General features: G+C 38.1%; 1 protein-coding gene across 1 annotated transcript; it reads left to right on the forward strand.

Moving 5' to 3' along the window:
* Nucleotides 15,330-17,223, forward strand: LOC110271559 (serine/threonine-protein phosphatase 7 long form homolog). Its single transcript, XM_021122533.1, has 5 exons — nucleotides 15,330-15,425; nucleotides 15,952-16,610; nucleotides 16,774-16,861; nucleotides 16,963-17,052; nucleotides 17,095-17,223. The coding sequence occupies exons 1-5, from the start codon at nucleotides 15,360-15,362 to the stop codon at nucleotides 17,221-17,223; spliced, it is 1,032 nt and encodes a 343-aa protein (XP_020978192.1). The 5' UTR covers nucleotides 15,330-15,359.

A 22,302-nucleotide genomic window follows, 5' to 3' on the forward strand; every position in this document is an offset into this window, starting at 1 on the left:
AATACATTGTTTCCAAATTTAATACGCAAATGCATTGTTTCACTATTTTATGTAAACCGCTACTGGTAGTAGCGGTTTATGCACATCTGTAAACCGCTACTGCCAGTAGCGGTTTACATAAAATAGTGAAACAATGCATTTGCGTATTAAATTTGAAAACAATGTATTTGCGTAATATTGGGGGTCAAACAATTTAGATGCGTAAATTGCCCTTTTCTTATATATATATTTATATAAATTTTGAATATTAATTCTCTTCTTTGACTTCATCATTACCTTTTCTTTTCCTTGTTTCTTTCTATTCACCGCCACCATCCCTCCTTCTCCAACCTTCTCTAAAATCCAATATCTAGCAGCTTCAGAAAAGCCAAAGAAAGAAAAAAAAAAAAAGAAAAGGGGAAACGGAAAGAAAGGGAAGGGAAGGCTTGAGAAGAGAAGGAGAGGAGAGAAAAGAGAGCGCCGCCGCTGCTGTGTTTATGCGTTCATCCTCGTTGCCGCCACCGTGGGTCCGATGCCGTCGAGATCGAAGGAGAAAGGGAATGCGACGCCAAGATTGAGAGAGACAGAGACGGTGTGACGCGAGGAAGGAGGCGAGCCGTTCATGTGACCGTTGCCGTGCGCGCCACTGTTGCTGAGCCTTGTCGCTGCCGTCGTTGGGTCTGTCACTGCTGCGCACCGCCGTCCAGGGAAGGGAGAGAAGAGGTGCAACTCAGGGATGCACCGAGAAAGAAAAGCACCGCCATTCGCCACTGCCGCGCTGGAGGCTGCGCCGCCGCGCCTCTGATTGCCGGTAAACAGCACTATTGCTGCAGGAGATTGTTGTTGGAGTTGCTGCTCCACTTCCGTCATTCTTCCTTTCACAGTAAGTTGCATGTGCTCTGAAGCTCGTACTGTAATCGTTCTTTTTATCTGCAGTTAAGGATTCTGATGTATAGATGTTGTAAGGTTAATTTTATGGGGTTGCATGTCAAAAATTGAGGTTGCTGCTGAGCCACTAGAGCTTTTGGCCACTGTCGGAGCTGCTGCCGATTAAGTTCGGGGTGGCTGCTGCACCATTCCTTTTATTCCAGTAAATGTCTCTATCTTGGAATCCTCATCTTTAGTTTTTCGTTGTGTGTTTTAAGATTTTTTCACGATATTAATGTTTTTTTAGGAATTAGAAACCGACTTTACCTGTTACAACTGAGGTTGTTTCTGCTAGTGGGAAAGCAGGTGTAGCTGAGGTTTCGGTTGCCATTAATTTCGGGTTGAGAGAAAAGAGTTTAGTTGACGCGCTTGGGTTATGGTTTCACTTATTGAGGTAGGGGCTTTTTTCAAAAAACTATACTTTATAAATTGGAATTGTTATATATGGATACTGATGTTAGAAATGTATCTTTAGTGATTGTACAAGTCTTATGTATTGTTGGTTGTCTTGGTTGGATATGAATGTTTGTTTGACATGATTATTGTTGGTTTTGCTAAACAGACGGTTCTCGAAGTTGTTTCTTTAAAGTTTTGAAAACAAGTTTAATCCGTTGAAAATGAATTGAGTTTGAATCTATTTTCTTGAAATATAAGAATGATATAAATTTTTGGTATCAACTTGATTTTAAACTGATTTGGTTTTGAACCCGTTGAAAAGGGTTGTGGAATGGTTTGGTTGGGACCCAGAAAGGGTGACAAAATCCAAGGTTTAGGGGAGATGTTGCCAAAATTCCTATAAAATCCGAGATTTTATTTAAATGTTATTTGGAAAATTATGAGTTTAAGACTTTTACTATTTTACTTGAATTATTCAAGAAAGTGATGAACCGTGTTTTGAAATGAATTATTGAAATAAAAATTATAATTTAGTCTTGTTTTCTTGAGAAAAATATTATATCTCTTTTGGAAGCAAGTCATTTCAAAGAAACTTATGTCTTAAGGTTGTTTTAAATGTGAAAAGGGTTTATATTTTTGAATTTGACTTGAGGATTTCAATTGAAGAAGTATTAGTGGATTTAAAGAAAATTGAATTTTGATTGAGTAACTCTGTTTGTGATATTTTGGAAGAAGTCAGAGAATTAGTTTTAAAAGTGAACTTGAAGGTGCCTTTGATTTGAATGGGCTGGTTTTGTTCTAAGTGATTCGGCTTTGAAAATTATTTAGGACTTCTGATTTCTGTGATTTGATTTTGATTCAAATTAGGAAAAAGAATGATTTTTAAGGATCTTTAATGAATTTAAGAAATTAAAATTTGGTAGATTCTCCCTTAAGATCTTGAAACTTTGTGGTGGTAATTAATTAATAATTCCTAATTTAAAGTAGTTAAGCGGATGGTTTAAGAATGAAATGATTTTGAGGTTGGTTTGGGAAAATTAGATGGTGTGAAAAAGAATTCTATAAAGAGAAAGGACTTTTGGTTGCAAGGTAAAGTGATTTGAGGAGAAAGTGATATATGACATAAATAAATGTATGTTTGAGATACCTGGGTAGTAGCAAGGATGGTGGTTCGTCCCGTTTACTCCAGTCAATGTTTGAGATACCTGGGTAGTAGCAAGGATGGTTGTAACACCCTACCATACAGAGTCTTATGCTTAAGTCATAATCCAGAGATGGCAAGGTATTACGACCTCTAAAACAAAAATTTAGTACGTATAGTAGTATAAATAAGGATTATAACTAGGAGCCTTTGTAGAAAAAGGGGTAAACAAAAATCGCAACTCGAAAGCACAACACTCCGATCGATAACGCAACGAGCAAAGGATAAGCTAACACGAGATCATATATATACAAAGAGTGTCAAAAATGGGAATATCAAAACTCAAATCCGGATGCGAAGATAACCGGTCCGAGCATAGCAATATATATACATATAATAAAATAAGGAAACCCCAAAGGAAACCCAAAGGGACACAAATACAGAACCCTATTCTCCAAAAATCTCCTATAAGAGGAGTCATCACAGTTTGTATTATTTAGTGGAGATAAAAGTATCTAAACAAGATATATAAACCAAGACGGAGTCCCGAGAACAAAGGATCTTCGCTAATCCAGAAGTCTCCAGCATGCCTGATGAGCGGATAATTTATACGCTTTTTGGCATTGTTTTTAGTATGATTATAGTAGAATCTAGTTACTTTTAGGGATGTTTTCATTAGTTTTTATGTTAAATTCACATTTCTGGACTTTACTATGAGTTTGTGTGTTTTTCTGTGATTTCAGGTATTTTCTGGCTGAAATTGAGGGACTTGAGCAAAAATTAGATTCAGAGGTAGAAGAAGGACTGCTGATGCTATTGGATTCTGACCTCCCTGCACTCAAAGGGAATTTTCTGGAGCTACAGAACTCGAAATGGCGCACTTCTAATTGCGTTGGAAAGTAGACATCTAGACCTTTTCAGAAATATATAATAGTCCATACTTTGGCCGAGTTTAGATGATGCAAAAGGGCGTTGAACGCCAGTTCTATGCTGCAATCTGGAGTTAAACGCCAGAAACACGTCACAAGCCAGAGTTGAACGCCAGAAACACGTTACAAACTGGTGTACAACTCCAAGAATGACCTATCCACGTGTAGACTTCAAGCTCAGCCCAAGCACACACCAAGTGGGCCCCGGAAGTAGATTTATGCATCAATTACTTACTTCTGTAAACCCTAGTAGCTAGTCTAGTATATATAGGACTCTTTACTATTGTATTTTCATCTATGATCAATTTTATGCTATCTTAGACTTTCATGGGGGCTGGCCATTCGGCCATGCCTGGACCATTATCACTTATGTATTTTCATACGGTAGAGTTTCTGCACTCCATAGATTAAGGTGTGGAGCTCTGCTGTTCCTCACGAATTAATGCAAAGTACTACTGTTTTTCTATTCAATTCAACTTATTCTTCTTCTAAGATATTCATTCGCACTTCAATATAAATGTGATGAACGTGGCAATCATCATCATTCCCCTACGAACGCGTGCCTGACAACCACTTCGCAGAAGTTCAGAAGAACGAAAGCATCTCTATACGCTTATCTGAAATTCTCACCAATGAATTACATAAGTATTTCTATCTTTATTTTCTATTTATTTATTATTATTATTCGAAAACTCCATAACCATTTGATATCCGCCTGACTGAGATTTACAAGATGACCATAGCTTGCTTCATACCAACAATCTCCGTGGGATCGACCCCTTACTCACGTAAGGTTTTATTACTTGGACGACCCAGTGCACTTGCTGGTTAGTTGTGTGAAGTTGTGAAGTTATGTCCGGACCATGGTGTTGTGCACCAGTTTTTGGAGCCATTGCCAGGGAGTGAACGAAAAACAATTTTACAACCTCAGAGTAACAATTTCGCAATTACCAAGTTTTTGGCCGCGTTACCGGGGAACAATCAATTTCGAACAACAATTCACAATTGTTTCCAGACCACAATGGTGCCAAGTTTTTAATCCGGCAACAACACCAAGTATTTGGCGTCGTTGCCGGGGATTGTTCGAGTTTGGACAACTGATGATTCATCTTGTTGCTCAGATTAGGTAATTTTCTTCTTATTTTGTTTTCAAAAAGTTTTCAAAAATCTTTCAAAAAAAATTTTCCTTTATTTTCAAAAAAAAAATTATAAATCTTTTCAAAAATATATTTTTCTTCAGAATTTTTAAGAATGAATTCTAGAGTTTCATGAAGCATGTGAAGCCTGTCTTGCTGTAAAGCCATGTCTAAATTTATTTGGATTGGGGCTTCCAACCCAACATTATCAAGAGCAAGCCAGTTGTTGCTAATCCACCTGCTGCTGTTCCTGATCCACCTGATTTACATGCTAAAGCTTGATTGGCCATTAAGCCATGTCTAACCCTTAGATTGGAGCTTTAGACTAAAGAGCACAAGATTCCTGGAATTCATATTAAAAATTTTGGAATTCTTATTTTTCTTTTTCACATTAATTTTCGAAAAAATCCAAAAAAAAATCATAAAATCATAAAAATCAAAAAAATATTTTGTGTTTCTTGTTTGAGTCTTGAGTCAATTTCAAGTTTGGTGTCAATTGCATTTTTTCTAAAAATTTTATGCATTTTTCGAAAATTCATGCATTCATAGTGTTCTTCATGATCTTCAAGTTGTTCCTGGCCAGTCTTCTTGTTTGATCTTGATGTTTTCTTGTTTTGTGTCTTTTCTTATTTTTCATGTGCATTTTTTGCATTCATAGTGTCTGAACATGAAAGATTTCTAAGTTTGGTGTCTTGCATGTTTTCTTTGCATTGAAAATTTTTCAAAAATATGTTCTTGATGTTCATCATGATCTTCAAAGTGTTCTCGGTGTTCATCTTGACATTCATAGCATTCTTGCATGCATTCATTGTTTTGATCCATAACTTTCATGCATTGAGTCTTTTTCATGTTTTTCTCTTTCATCATTAAAAATTCAAAAATAAAAAAAAATATCTTTCCCTTTTTCACTCATAAATTTCGAAAATTTGGATTGACTTTTTCAAAAATTTTTAAAATCTAGTTGTTTTTATGAGTCAAATCAAATTTTCAATTTAAAAATCTTATCTTTTTCAAAAATCAAATCTTTCTCATTTATTTTCCAAAATTTTTAAAAATATTTTTCAAAAATATTTTTCTTAATTTTATCTCATAATTTTCGAAAATGTCATAAAAAATTAATGTTTTGATTCAAAAAAAAAATTTCAAGTTTGTTACTTGCTTGTTAAGAAAGATTCAAACTTTAAGTTCTAGAATCATATCTTGTAATTTCTTGTGAATCAAGTCATTAATTGTGATTTTAAAAATCAAATCTTTTTCAAAACTAATTTCAATCATATCTTTTCAAAAATATCTTTTTATCTTATCTTTTTTTAAATATCTTTTCTAACTTCTTATCTTCTTATCTTCTAAAATTTGATTCTCAAAATTTGTTTCAACTAACTAATTAACTTTTTGTTTATTTTTTATCTCTTTCAAAACTACCTAACTAACTATCCCTCTCTAATTTTCGAAAATACTTCCCTCTTTTTCAAAAATTCTTTTTAATTAATTAATTGTTTCAATTTTAAATTTTAACTTTTTCCTAGTTTTCGAAAATCACTAACCCCTTTTCAAAATTTTATTTTCGAAAATCCTCTTTCTCTCTCATCTCCTTCTATTTATTTATTCATCTACTAACACTTCATCTCACCCAAATTCGAACCCCCTCTTTCATCTGTGTTCGAATTTTCTCTTCTTCCCTTCTTTACATTACATTCTTTTCTTCTTCTACTCACACAGGGGAACCTCTATACCTGGGCAAAAAAGATCCCTATTATTATTATTTTTCTGTTCCCTCTTTTTCATATGAGCAGGAGCAAGGACAAGAACATTCTTGTTGAAGTAGACCCTGAACCTGAAAGGACTCTGAAAAGGAAACTAAGAGAAGCTAAAATACAACAATCCAGAGATAACCTTACAGAAATTTTCGAACAGGAAGAGGAGATGGCAGCCGAAAATAATAATAATGCAAGGAGGATGCTTGGTGACTTTACTGCACCTAATTCCAACTTACATGGAAGAAGCATCTCAATTCCTGCCATTGGAGTAAATAATTTTGAGCTGAAACCTCAATTAGTTTCTATGATGCAGCAAAACTGCAAGTTTCATGGACTTTCATCTGAAGATCCCTTTCAGTTCTTAACTGAATTCTTGCAGATATGTGATACTGTTAAGACTAATGGAGTAGATCGTGAAGTCTACAGGCTCATGCTTTTCCCTTTTGCTGTAAGAGACAGAGCTAGAGTGTGGTTGGACTCTAAACCCAAAGATAGCCTGAACTCTTGAGATAAGCTGGTCACGGCTTTCTTAGCCAAGTTCTTTCCTCCTCAAAAGCTTAGTAAGCTTAGAGTCCAATCATTCTAAACCTCAATGGATAAAGTGAGATGCCAAAACTATTCAAGAGGCAAAAAGCTACAAGTCCCGCTCATCTTATTGGAGCTATGTTTCATTGATAGTTTGGAATTTATAGTATATTCTCTTCTTTTTATCCTATTTGATTTTGAGTTGCTTGGGGACAAGCAACAATTTAAGTTTGGTGTTGTGATGAGCGGATAATTTATACGCTTTTTGGCATTGTTTTTAGTATGATTTTAGTAGAATCTAGTTACTTTTAGAGATGTTTTCATTAGATTTTATGTTAAATTTACATTTCTGGACTTTACTATGAGTTTGTGTGTTTTTCTGTAATTTCAGGTATTTTCTGGCTGAAATTGAGGGACTTGAGCAAAAATTAGATTCAGAGGTAGAAGAAGGACTGCTGATGCTGTTGGATTCTGATCTCCCTGTACTCAAAGTGGATTTTCTGGAGCTACAGAACTCGAAATGGCGCGCTTCTAATTGCGTTGGAAATTAGACATCCAGAGCTTTCCAGAAATATATAATAGTCCATACTTTGACCGAGTTTAGACGACGCAAAAGGGCATTGAATGCCAGTTCTATGCTGCAGTCTGGAGTTAAACGCCAGAAACACGTCACAAGCCAGAGTTGAACGCCAGAAACACGTTACAAACTGGCGTACAACTCCAAGAATGACCTCTCCACGTGTAAACTTCAAGCTCAGCCCAAGCACACACCAAGTGGGCCCCGGAAGTAGATTTATGCATCAATTACTTACTTCTGTAAACCCTAGTAGCTAGTCTAGTATATATAGGACTCTTTACTATTGTATTTTCATCTTTGATCAGTTTTATGCTATCTTAGAATTTCATGGGGGCTGGCCATTCGGCCATGCCTGGACCATTATCACTTATGTATTTTCATACGGTAGAGTTTCTGCACTCCATAGATTAAGGTGTGGAGCTACGGTGATGCCCTTACATAAAGCCAGCCATGAAAAGGAGTAGGACTGATTGGATGAAGACAGCAGGAAAGCAGAAGTTCAGAAGAACGAAAGCATCTCTATACGCTTATCTGAAGTTCTCACCAATGAATTACATAAGTATTTCTATCTTTATTTTCTATTTATTTATTATTATTATTCGAAAACTCCATAACCATTTGATATCCGCCTGACTGAGATTTACAAGATGACCATAGCTTGCTTCATACCAACAATCTCCGTGGGATCGACCCTTACTCACGTAAGGTTTTATTACTTGGACGACCCAGTGCACTTGCTGGTTAGTTGTGCGAAGTTGTGAAGTTATGTCTGGACCATGGTGTTGTGCACCAGTTTTTGGAGCCATTGCCAGGGAGTGAACGAAAAACAATTTTACAACCTCAGAGTAACAATTTCGCATTATCAATGCCTCAGCGAGAAACCTCACGTCCTGCATCTGAAAACCACAAAATCCGCATGGGTGAGAACCAGAGGTCCCCAGCATGGTAACAGCTTCCACATATATAATACATAATAATAAAGGAAAGCCGAAAGCAATCCTAGAACTTCCTCCAGATAATATCAAAGCTTATAAACAAACTAAACCGTAAGTGGCAACTGACTAAAGATCCTTTAGTCTAACTAATACTTCCCTTTCCAATTCCTTCAGACCTCCCAACCACCAGCAATAGTATAATATAGCAAACACAGTTATATCAGACAAGAGATTTACAAATAGGAACAGATAAGGCATTTAGACAATTAGCAAGTAATATGCAGTTAAATAGGTAATCTCAAACAATTCATATAGTATGCATATGATGAATGCCTATCCCTCTAGTGGCTGATGATATCATCTGTCGGTTATAGAGCCAACCCGACAAGTCCTGGTAGCTAACCATTGGACTGTCCCTCTGTCGCGCATCCCCAACTCGAGTTATACTCATCATAAACTTGATCATAATCATGATCCATATCCATCACCCTCACTGGTGAATATTTACGAGGGCGAGCTCATCCGGGCCTTTCACAGTGCCCGGTCACACTTACGACATAGGATCACAAGAGCTTCGAGTCTCAACCTGGAGCACGTGGTGGCTAGCCACTGCTTCCTCCCAGGGAAACCCTCATCTCCGATGGTGGAAGTGCAAACATTCACAATTCATTCAACAACATATATGCATTTATACTTAGCCATAATCATGGCTCCGCCGTAGCACGGCAATAATCTAGCCATCCGGCTCACGGTTAAATCCATAACCAGCCAATTCATTAACAATTACGGCCCTTCGGCCCATGGCACAACAAGCACTTCCACCGCCATCCTCCGCATCTCACATAATCATCTTTGATCCTCATTGATCATTCATTTTTCCCTTGCTTCACTCGCAAGTTACCACATTTACTAGCTCCTTGTCTCATTGCTAGGCACATTATAATGATTTAAGACATAAGTGGTTAGATCGGAGGCTTAGAAGTATGAAATTTGACTTTTAAAACTCAAAAATCAACTTTGGGATGAAAACATGGCCACGCGTACGCGCATTCCACGCGCACGCGTGGATGGCCACAAAATCTCATCGACGCGCAAGCGTCATACGCGCGGACACGCGGGTTGAAAAATAGCCAAACGACGCGTGAGCGTCAACCACACGTACGCGTGGGTGCTCTTGCGCCCCAGGCACAAAACTGGCACAACTCTGGCACAACTCTCGGGAAAATAGCTGGGCATTTGGTGCAGCGCATCGACGCGTCTGCGCACACCACGCACACGCGTGGATGGTGCTTTCTTGAAGAACGGCGCGTACGCGCCAAGTGCGCCTACGCGCAGAGGGTCATTCTGCTAAAAAATTTTCTAAGTTAAAAGCTGCAGAATTTACAGATTCAACCCCCAATCTTTTGACGGACATAACTTTCTCATTTTAAATCGTTTTTCACCCATTCTTCAAACGGCATGGACATCCCGGATCCAACTTCATTTCGAAATAGATTTGGCACAAATCAGAGATCCGTAGTCCAAGTTATGTCCCGTCAAAGTATGCCCAAAATCCATGTTTTCATACAAAACCATAAAGTGCCATTTTTAAAACAAGCCACTTTCAACTCTTTTCAAAATCAATCAAAACATGTCAATTTCATCCCTTTTCTTTGAAATCAATTAAAATGTACCAAAATCAACATCAAGCCATCCTCAACTCACACATTGACATTTTACCAAATTTTCCAAAATCACCATCCAACCCTTTTAACACTTCTCAATCAAATGGCTAAAGGACAAACACAATATCATGTCATACATCCTCCCTCATCCCAATTTCCAATAATACCATTTCCAATCAACCATTACACATAATCAACATCATACTCACCATCAACATGGTACCACCCACCAATTCAACCTTAATCATTCATCAAGCATATATCGCAACATGCATTTTCTCATATATCACAAAATCAAGGCATCAATATTCAAAATCACATATATGAAAATCACCAATCAAGCTCCAATATTCACATATACACAACCTAAGCCACAATCATCATACCCATACACAACATCTCAATGCCCAAACCTCATAGAACAATAAATTACACTAGGGTTGAGAATCTTACCATATCCAAGGTTCAAGGAGACAAGATTAACCTTCTCCTTCAAGAGAGTTGGGTCCTATAACATCAAAGAGCCCAAAATCTCAACATTTCATCCATGAAACTCGAAAACAAGGGCTGGAATTTCGAAGAGAAAACGTGCCTTACCTCAAGATTGATTGTATATGTTTTTTAGAGCTCTCCGCGGTGAAAGCATGGCTGCAAACGGTGCGGCGATCGGAGCTCTATATCAAAAGTTATGGTGGTTTGAAGATCAACCAAGGGAGAGAACTTGAGAGAGTGTTCTTCCCTCCATGGCCTCCATTTCAGCGTGTTTAGTGTCTCAAATGAGGAGAGAGAGTGCTGAAAACTAGGGTTTTGGTTTAGTTTAGTTGGGCCAAGGGCCCACTTTGGGTCCGGTTGGCCCGGTTTGGTCCGTTCGGTCCAATCTTGGTCCGATTTCTATAAAATTGGTACTGAAATTCTCGTCTCACTCTCCTCTATCACATTTAGCCATAAAAATAATATTTTTGGCTTTCTAGAATAAATTCTTATTTATGGGTTAATTAGCCGTTAATTAACCGGGTCTTACAATGGTGGTTTGTCCCGCTTGCTCCAGGTCAGTAATTTTGACACCTGGGTAGTAGCAAGGGTTGTGGTTCGTCCCACTTGCTCCAGGTTGAGCTTTTAAACACCCTCCTGGGTAGTAGCCGCAGTAGTAGTTATTCCACTGGCTCTGGGTTAAGCGGGTAGTAGTAAGGGGGTTGTAGCTCAAACCCGCTTGCTCCCGTGGGTGTTTTAGTCCATGGTTAGCTACCAGGACGTGTCGGGTTGGCTATATAACAGATAGATAATATCATCCGCCATAGGACAGGCATTCATCATATGCATCTATATGACATGTTTTGATGTGCATATTGTAATTGGTTTGTCTATGTGATTATTTATGTTTAATTGCTAATTGTCCTACTTGATGTAACTGCTTGATTGTGTTTGAACCTTCTTACTTGTGTTTGTGACTGAAAATTGGTTGGATTGTGGTGAATTGGTTGTTGATTGAGTTGTTTGGGCCTAGGGCCGTGGTTGATTACGAGATGGGCCGAAGGCCGTGTTTGATTTGAGTTTTAGGTTTGGAAAAGTATGAAAAACTAAACTGGTTCCATATAGACTTAATGAACCTATGCTTGGAACAGCTTGATCATTCATACTGTTTAGGAAAAACTTTTAAAATGGGTTTAGGATTTTCGAAGAATTAACAGCTTCTTCTTTTAAAAAGAATTTCAGATTTTGAATATTAAATCCTTAGTTTTGAAAAGATACATAAGCCGACTATTAATCACGGTACTTTAGAAACAACTTTATTTTCACATATTCTGTTATAATAATTCCCTAACCCCATAGTGATAACCAGCGAGGACGATGTTCTCACTTCCCTATAGGTCCTTTCTTTTTATGGGTGACGAAGTTCGAAAGAGTTTATTTATTTTCCTCCTCTGTAAGTATTGAGTTTTGTATGGATGTATGTTATCTATTAAAAAGTCTTTCGAGTGGTAATATAATTTAAGTTTTAAGAGTATGACATTCTGATAGTTAGAGTGTTCAGACAACACTTAAATTGACTACAGTTTTATGTTCATCATGAAAAATTTTAGTGGCCGTACCGTCACAAAAATATTATTTTGTTGTAATAACTACCCTTTAAATTTTGAGTTATTTGTATAGGATTAATCAGAATCCATATCCTTTCTCATTTTTTGATAAATATCAGAATCTTATGCATGCATATGTATGTTCACGTCTCTATTTTTATATTTTTAATTTATTTTATTCTCCTATGATAAACTAATAAAGGTGGCAATAGAAAATAAGAAAGTGAAAAATGTACGCTTAATAAATATTAGAAAATTACATTATAGCGACACAAAAAGAAAAAAATAAAAAGAAAATTGGATTATATGTTACAAATTAAAAAGTTATGAGTTTTTTTGTTCATACTCTTAGTTCTTCTATGGTTGATTGATTATCCTCCAAAAAGTTGAAGATTAATGCCAAGGCTATTGAATTTGTGAGAAAAGTAGCCAGCCAGACTCCGTCATAAAGTAAATAACTTGATCTTTGTTCATAGGATGCTCAGTTCCCATATCTTTGATTAACTTTTCAACAAAAATTTCTCGGGAGATTTGCGCCTCTCCTCTATAATATTATATTCTTGAGAAGTTTGTCATCAAGACATAGCTAAATGAAATATTAGAGGGGACAAAAAATATTTACACAATAAAATAAGATTAAAATAAAATTTTAAGAGAGACTAAACTGAAATTTACATATAATTTACATGTAAAAAATTAAAATTATCTCCTTTCTTTATAGGTAGCTCTGCCCCTGATCAAGATTGTATAAAACTTTTACACAATTTTAATGATAAATTTTTTTTATATATACTTTTAACGAGTATTATTAAAATCACATCAAAAAGAAAAAAAAAAAAAGAGTATTATTAAACCACTAATTTATTAACAAAATCATTAGAAGTGTAGATTGAAGATCATGCGTGATTATGATATTTTTACAGTGGATCATATATCAACATTCAATACCTTCTTACATGTGTGGTATGTGGTGCCAGGAATATCTAAGGGAATTGCCATAAGTCCATCACCGAAGAAATTCACGAAAGTTTCTGATATCTTTTCATTCTCAGTTAAATTCTCAGGATCATACCCAAAATAATGCTTTCCAAAGAAGTCAAGCACCAGCTGCCACAGAACAAAACTAACAAGAAGTGAGTCTATATTTCATATGATTATAAAACCAGGGTTTACTTAATATGTGTCCTAACTCCTAACGATAGATAATGAATTTATTATTAGTATAAAATTTTTAATATTTTTATTTAAAAAATATAAAATAAATATATTTGACTAATTTAATAACTATTTTTTATATGCGTGACAACAAATAATTAAAACAAAAAATTATGTAATTTTTTAAGTAATCATTACATACAATTATATTTCCAATATAAAATATCACGCATTTTTCTATTGCATTTTGTTATGAATAAAATAGAATATTAGAAGCTATAATATTGACCAGTAAATTATTATTTTTAACTATAAAATGTTTGAATACTAGTAAAATTAACCGTAAAAAAAAAACGGATCAAGTACAATAAACACAGATGATTACATATGCTCGACAAAAAAAAAAGTGTTAACTGGCTTAACTCTGCTAACAACCTAATTTGTAATTACCATTACTACCACCATTTTCAGCCACCTTCTCATTCTCTTCTCCTCCACTATGATCCTCATATTATCATCATCATCAATACTACCATCAACACCACAATCAACACTCTATTAATTATTGCTTGTGAGGATGGTGGTACTATTATTATTGTTGTTGATTGTGGTGATTAGTTGGTTGATTGTGGTGGTTACTTGTTAGTGGCAACGGAGGTTGTGGTTTTAGTTGGTGTTGATGGTGATGGCAATGGTGGAAAAGTCATGCAGGAGGAAAAATAAGAAGATCGAAGGGGGAGATAGGAATGTTAATTAGGTTGTTATGCGCAACTAAGTTTCGTTAGGGTTTTGATTATTTTTATCAAATGGGGTAATCTTTTGTGGGTACTGGATTTGTTTCTTTTTTTTTTTTAATTTATAGTTAGTTTTGTTTGTATACCGATTTAATTGGAATTAGAATTTGTTTTGCATAAAATAACACCTGAAGATTTATTAATAGGATATGGAATATATTCTGCTAAATTAGCATTTAGGCACACACGAATCTTTTATAATAATACATTACTTCGATCTTGAAAACACATAAGTTCGGTTTCAACTTGATGAGTCTTAGTCTTTTTTATTGCATTGACAATGGCAATGCGACTATAAGTTTGAGTTCTACAAGAGATTATTTTAACATTCTTAAATACGATTTAAATATCCAAAAAATCAATAATAAATACAGTCTATCTAAAATATTCAGATTGATCAAACCTTTTAAAATTACACATTCTATGTTTTTTTTCATTCGTCTATCCATAATTTCATATTTGTTTTTTTCTGGCCAATAATGATTTAATCCATCTTTTAATGTATCAATTTACGAGAATAAATCATAAAGTTGAATGATAAAAATACCTTAATAATAAAATATTTCAAAAAGGTTAAAGTCTACTGAGATTTGTAAATANATAACTCCCAATCCTCTATTCTATCCACAACACATTTCTAAATTTTAACTTCAATATAACATAACTAAAACAATCATGCTACTACACAATCACCAAATATCAACATCCAATCAAAATAACCACACACTTGCATCAATAACCAAATTTAATTTACATTTATAATCAAATTTCATAATAAACAGTATAATAAACTGCATTTACATTTATAACCAAAATAAAATTAAAATATAAAAATACAATGGCTACTATATTTTGTTTTAACGAAAAGTTTAATTGCTTAACTATAAAAAATGATTATTTTAGTAGTTAGTCACCTTGTTGAAAAAATAAGTAAAATAACATTATAAATTAAATATAGGGAAATTTACGTTATTAAATTGTTTCACCCTCAATATTACGCAAATGCATTGTTTCCAATTTCAATACACAAATACATTGTTTCACTATTTTAAGTAAACCGCTACTGGCAGTAGCGGTTTACAGGTGTGCATAAACCGCTACAACCAGCCGCGGTTTATGTGTGTGAGTGTGTGAGTGTAAACCGCTGCTGGCAGCAACGGTTTACGTGTGTGTGTGTGAGTGTAAACCGCTATAGGCTATAGCGGTTTACGTGTAGTGTGCTGTCTATATAAACCGTGGTTGTAGCCGCGGATTATGCATTTAGAGGGTTTGTGGAGTTTTTTAGAGAGAGGAAATTCTAGAGAGAGGTCAGAGCAAGTTGAGAGTGGGTCCGAGGTATCTCAGCGGCGACTTCTGGCGAGTTATCATGGCAGGCAGGACCCTGTACCGACTGAACGGTGTTACGCATATTGCCGGTTCTATTGGTGACGAGGTTAATTAACATTTATTTTTTTCTAGGCTTTGCATATGTTAGTCAGAAAAATGGTAGGTTAGGTAGACGAATTAGAATTTATAGATTATTCCCTCTAGTTTGAAATTAGGCTTCGCATGCTAGGATGTTAGTTTACTGATTTTGGTTTAGTATTTTGAGTTTTTCTTATTAAGTTATAAATATGACTACTTATCTGAATTTCAAATCCCTTCAATGAATGTTATGCTACATGGTGTTGGTTTAGTTTAGGGAAAGGGATAGTTGACGTTAGTGAATTATTTTAGTTTGGTTAGGGCATTTGTATGATATGAAGTTTTAAATTTTAAAGCTTTATAATATTTTAACATTTCTGGCTGTTATTTATTAAAGTATGTGTGCTGTTATTTTTACTATCGTGACTAGGGATTTTTTTTATATAGGAGAATTTGTTGATGGTTTAAGATATTTGTATCCAGTTAGATATGGAAATTTTTTTAAGGATAGGAGAATTTAATTGGACTCTGTATTTCTTTGTTGTTCTGTGCAGCCCACTAGGTGTATATACAGTGTGAGACGGCAACAGAATATGCCCATGCATGAAAGGATCATCCCGTATTTAGAGAGGGTTGGATTGTACCATTTGGCCAGGCTAAACAGCCAATGGTTCTGGTTGGATGAGCCACTGGTTAGTGCGTTCGTTGAGAGGTGGCGTCCTGAGACGCATACGTTCCATATGCCTTTCGGAGAATGCACAGTGACATTGCAGGACGTGGCATTCCAGCTAGGGCTGCCTGTGGATGGGGAGGCTGTGAGTGGTTGCCTTGGTGAGTTTGAGAAATACATGGAGGGTGGCCGACCAGCTTGGGAGTGGTTTGAGGACCTATTCGGTGAGCGGCCTCCACCGAATAAGGTCAAGCAGATGACAGTACACTTTACATGGTTTCACGAGAGGTTTAGGGTGCTACCACCAGATGCGAGCGAGGAGACTGTCCGCATCTACGCACGGGCCTACATCATGATGCTGTTATCGACCCAGTTATTTGGGGACAAGAGTGCGAACCGGGTACATATACGGTGGTTGCCATTTGTGGCAAACCTTGATGACATGGGGAGGTATAGCTGGGGGTCGGCCGCTTTGGCATGGCTATACCGATGCATGTGTCGGGTAGCAAACAGAAATGTGACTAATCTTGCGGGCCCGCTCCAGTTGCTACAGAGTTAGATATTCTGGCGGTTTCTGTCTTTGAGGCCGACCGGGTTTGAGGTTTTCTCTTTCCCGCTGGCATCCAGGTGTGGGTTATGCTTTTTTAATGTTAACAAATTTCTTGGGCGTTTTTTTAAGTTTGTGTCTCATATGACTTAAATTTAGGTGGTCTGCCTACTTACCTCTTAACGATGGAAAGGAGCAGAGGGTCATAAGGTATCGGCTTGCATTGGATCGATTGACCGCTCGTGATGTAAGTTTTATAGCAAGTAGAGTTTTATTTTTGGTTTGCTCTCTAGTCGTGACTAGATATATACTTGTTGTTGTAATGTATGATGAGTTCTGAAATTTCAGATTGTATGGGAGCCCTACTCCGCGCTTGATGTACTTGCCGTGGTCCATCCAGAGATACTTACAGAGGAGCATAGTCGCATCTGGCGAGCGGTGACTACTTTGATATACTTTGCGGTCATCGAGTGACATTAGGTTGACAGGGTTGTTCCACAGCTGGGTGGAGTACAGCATATCCCCGAGGATGCTTTGAACGTAGACTGGCTGCATGCTAAGGACGAGAGGGAAGGGGATAGGTGGTTCCCCCATTACTATCAGGTCTAGCATTTGCACTGGGGGAACTGACTTGATGCAGTCATTTCCATTGAGCGAGTGGCAGATCCTGGCCCATCTGCTGATTACCTAGATTGATGGTACCGCGAGGCTCAGCGGTTCCTTAGCCCGGGGACAGCATTCGTGGATCCTAGAGGCACCCAGATACATCCAGAGGCATTTCAGAGAGGGTCATCCCAGGTCCCACGCAGATCATAGCTACCTGATATGCCAGATAACCGCCGTGTTGAGAAACGCCGTCGTGTTGGTACTAGGGACACCGGTCGAGAGTGGCGATGGTTACATGATGCGATGCAGGAGGATGATGCAGGCAGAGAGGCTAGAGCTGAGGTCGATCACCGTATTCGTCGGTCTAGTGCCAGACGTGGGAGAACTGCGGATCCCACGCAGTTCGGTGGTGGAGTTAGTGGGACCGCAGTGACTGAGGCTGGAGGGGAGACATTCACCAGCAGATCTTACTCTCCGATGCCAGAGCCAGCTCTCACATGTATGCCCAGCCTGAGACGCTGACGATGACTATGGATTTAGATGATCAGCTGGTGAGTCCACGGTTTTATGCAGAGTTTGCTGATTTGATTAGGGATGATGCTGGCACGTCCAATGTGCAGTTTGGTGGCCAGTCTTACCAGCCCCAGATGTCGGAGGTGCAGTTCGAGACCGCAGCTTACCAGCCACATATGACGGAGATGCATTCCCAGCCACATGATTATCAGGGTCAGTATGTGGTGGATCTGAACGTGCCTGCAGGTAGCCCGTTGGATACTTGGTTCAGCATGGGGGGCACCCCCCAGTCCGCGATTGGGTTAGACCATCCAGTTGATGACATTGGACAGGTGGCGGCCCGACCGACTCGAGTCAGGCGTCCCGCTCGATGTGGGACAGGATCTCATCTCCTTGGTGACTTTCATGATGCAGCCCGAGATGATCGCGATGATTAGCACCATGTGTTGTTGTTTTCCATTTCTCATTATGTTGTTTATGTTCTGGTTATGGACTTTATGTTTATTCTCGTTGGATGACTGTTATTTTGGTTAGTTTTTACTTTATGTTTATGTTGATGGACTTTATGTTTATTCTCGTTGGATGAATGTTATTTTGGTTAGTTTTTACTTTATGTTTATGTTGATGGACTTTATGTATATTGATCGTACAACTATGACGGAAATAAAGCACGATAAATCTAGAAAAGTGATAAATAACTACTTATATTAACATTAACATTTAAACCAAAAAGACTTAAAACTCATAACTGATACAAACAGACACATTTGTAATCACGAAGACTAACACAAACGAACTAAATCATGATAAATCTAGATGCCGCTAGTAGAACCTCGCTGAGGGCAAACCCTTCGAGTATGACCGGGCTGCCTGCACAGGCCACACCTCTTAGGTCGGCTGGTGTCAGCTTCGTCCATGTTGTTGCAGATGCGGGTGGACCGTGGTCGTCCTTCTCTTGCCCTTCTCATGCCCGGGTCGGGGATCACTGTCGGGCCGTCATATGGTGGCCAAAGCCCCTCTGGAATACAAGGTGAAAAGGACATCTCATACACCTTAAAGACCTCAGACATGGTGTACACCTCATCGACATAAGTGGCCCAATCTAGCCGTGACTGCGCACAGCATGTGAGGGCATGGCAACAGGGGTAGTGCAGTGCCTGGAAGTATCCACAATCGCAGGTACGATCCCTTAGAGAAACCCGATAGCTACCCAAAGAGAATTTGCCGGTGGGTGTCGTCTCAGCCACTGTATAGTCAAGGTGATGTCTATCAAACACAGTCACGGTAAAGCACCTCGAATCCTTCAGGTTACGCTCAATGGCCTTAACTACTGCCTGTGAAAATCGGTGCCCGGACCCTAACTGTGCCTCTGTCGTGTGCCCCCGGACAACAAACAACTCCGCCAGCCGGAGATATGTCGACATAACAAGAGACGTCACCGGTAGGTTTCTTGTGCCCTTCAAGACAGAGTTCACACACTCAGAAATGTTGGTCGTCATGTGACCATATCTTCTCTCCCCATCCTTGTGCTGTGTCCACCTCTCATACTCCATTCTGTTTGTCCACCTCGCATCCTGTCCCTTGAAAGTGAGGGCAAAATTTGCAGCAACATGCTGAATACAAAATGCCTGATAAGCATGGGGAGGTTGCCAACCACTATCGGGGGACTCTAGTGCAGCCTTGATGCCGTTGTGTTTATCAGAGATCACGAGAATACCTTGCTGTAGAGTGACATGCCTTCTAAGGTTCGAAAGAAAGTATGACCAAGACTCTGCATTTTCTCCCTCCACGAGTGCAAACGCAACAGGCAAAATATTCGAGTTACCATCCTGAGCGATCGCCAACAACAATGTCTAGCCATACTTGCCATAGAGGTGTGTTCCGTCGATGCTTACGAGCGGCTTACAGTGGCGGAATGCCTCAATACACGGAGGGAATGTCCAAAACATCCGATGAAAGTAGACTCTATCTTCATCAACTTGGTCACCCACCCTAACCGGGGACGTCTTCAGTAGAGCAACGGAACCTTCCATCGTGCATGTGACCCCAAGGATCCACCGAGACAGATCAGCATATGACTCCTCCCAATCGCCATATATTTGCGCTACTGCCTTCTGCTTCGCCAACAACACCTTCCGATAACTAGGCTTGAATCCATAAGTCGCCTCCGTTGCCTCTTGTAACACCTTAATCGACACCGACGCATCAGCTCGAACCAATGGATAGATTCTCGCACAGATGACATGATAATCAAGCTGCTTGTGGTCGCTTGATATCGATGTGGCCATACACGTGTGCGGACCGTTGTACCTCCTAACTTCCCATGTGTTCTTCCTTTTCCGCATGACTATCCGAATCAACCACGTGCACCCGTTACCAAACTCCTTGCATCTCCCTTGGTATTTCAGATTGTCAGACTCCATAATCTTGTACTCAACTCCACGCTGAATACTGTAATCTTTTACACTCAACACGGCTTCCTCTTTACTCTGGAACGATTGGCCAATCTGAAATTCAGTCATAGGTGTCCCATCATGCATCCCCTGCCCATCGAATGTTGCATCTACATTCTGGTGCTGGCCGATGGCTTCCAAGTTCAAAGAAGAGAGGTGGGGAGGGTACTCTTGTGTTCCAAAACCGGAACCTCCATGGGCTGAACGTCCACCTCTTGGAATATCATCATCACTGTCCCCACCAATATCGACAGGCTCCTCATCCGAATCATCGTCAAACAGTGCATTCTCAACTCGATCCGGTCCGACATCGCATTCAAAATCAGGAACAACAGGAGCAATATATGCATGAACAGCCCCAGCATGTTCGGGCTCAGCATTCGGAACTGCCGCTGCTACCACAGGCATCGATGTTGATGCACCATCAGCTGGGGTCGACTGAGGATTCGGTGCCGATGCCCCAGAGCTATCCACACCATCTTCCAACTTCGCAAGCAGCTCAGGTATTCTCACCTCCGGAAAACTACGCCTGCAGTGAAACAAGACCTGCAAGTCTTCATCCGACCCGATCACGAAGGTCTCATATCTCACACCGGTTGACACAACGGCAATGGGAATCTTGTAAAATAATTTTTTATCCACTTCGTCCCACAGGTACCGAGCTTCCGTAATATGCTTAGCTTAATCTCTGCCAACGTATTCGACGATCGGATAAAAATACTAAGCGGTTCTCTATTTGTGAATTTTACACCATGCCTTTTGCTCTTTTGAATTTTTTCAGAGCAATGAACCAGAGCCACAAAACTATCCTCCCCCTCCATTTGTGAATAACACTCTACTTCTCCACATTTGGCCCCTCCATGGTTTATATAGGCAGCCACATTCAGCACACTACACGTAAACCGCTATAGCCTATAGCGGTTTATACTCACACACACGCGTAAACCGCTGCTGGCAGCAGCGGTTTACACTCACACACGCACACACGTAAACCGCTGCTGCCAGTAGTGGTTTACACTCACACACATAAACCGCTACTGCCAGTAGCGGTTTACTTAAAATAGTGAAACAATGTATTTGCGTATTGAAATTGGAAACAATGCATTTGCGTAATATTGAGGGTGAAACAATTTAATAACGTAAATTGTCCTTAAATATACATAGTTATATATTAATGATAAATTTAATGACTAATTTTTTATATTCTTAAAAAATTTATTTAAATAAAAAATAGAATTAAAAAATATCTTTACATTCGTTCACCACCCAGACCAACAGCAATAAGTCAATAATAATAAGAATAAACAACTAGAATTAGTGGCAAGTAGAAATATAATTACATTGGCAGAAGAGTGTTGAAGTTCAATAGATGTTTTAGTTGACCACCTCTGTAAAGTCTCTGAGCAAAGGTGTTCCAATTGAGGAAGTAGTTTCTCTCTAATGGAATCAGGACCTACTTGACTTAGAATGATGCTTCTAACATACTTCATGATATCTCTTTCATGCAATAACTGAGAATTGTCTTCAGTTGGGAAAAAAACTTTTGATAATGAACCTACCCATAAGTGAACCAATTTACTTTCTTCTCTGATCAAATACTTGTTTAATATTCTTTATCAGTTATGGTATAGAACTGATTGGTTTAATTAGTTTAAGGTTTAATTATTCTATTGGTCCTATAGTTTCGCGAAATTTTTAATTAGGTTCGTATACTTTTTTCTTTTTAATTGAGTCCTTGCACCAAATTTTTTTTTAATTGGGTTCCTACACTTTTTTTTTCTTTTATTTAAGTTCTTATACCAATTCTTTTTTTTAGTTGGGTCCCTATAAAATTAAACCAATTACTACTAAGAGGGACTTAATTAAAAAAAAATTAGTGCAGAGACCCAATTAAAAAGAAAAAAGTATAAAAAACTAATTGAAAATTTCACAAAACTATAAGAACCAATAGAGTAATTAAACATTAGTTTAATTCAGAACTAAGTCAGTTGACTGGTGGTCCAATTCAGATCAATAATACTACACCAGTTATAAAAAAATCTGATAAAATGGTGTGAATTTTATTAAAAAAAATTGATTCAATATATATTATTTTATTATATCTGTTTTAACTTTA

The sequence above is a fragment of the Arachis ipaensis genome, chromosome B04, assembly GCF_000816755.2.
Source record: "Arachis ipaensis cultivar K30076 chromosome B04, Araip1.1, whole genome shotgun sequence".
Taxonomy (NCBI): Eukaryota; Viridiplantae; Streptophyta; class Magnoliopsida; order Fabales; family Fabaceae; genus Arachis; species Arachis ipaensis.

What these genes read in the sequence shown, in the direction of transcription:
- LOC110271559 (XM_021122533.1), top strand. Translation starts at nt 15,360, where the DNA reads ATGGCAGGCAGGACCCTGTACCGACTGAACGGTGTTACGCATATTGCC. An exon ending in ATCGATTGACCGCTCGTGAT is followed by an intron (nt 16,862 to 16,962) that starts GTAAGTTTTATA and finishes CTGAAATTTCAG; the next exon opens with ATTGTATGGGAGCCCTACTC. An exon ending in ATAGTCGCATCTGGCGAGCG is followed by an intron (nt 17,053 to 17,094) that starts GTGACTACTTTG and finishes GAGTGACATTAG; the next exon opens with GTTGACAGGGTTGTTCCACA.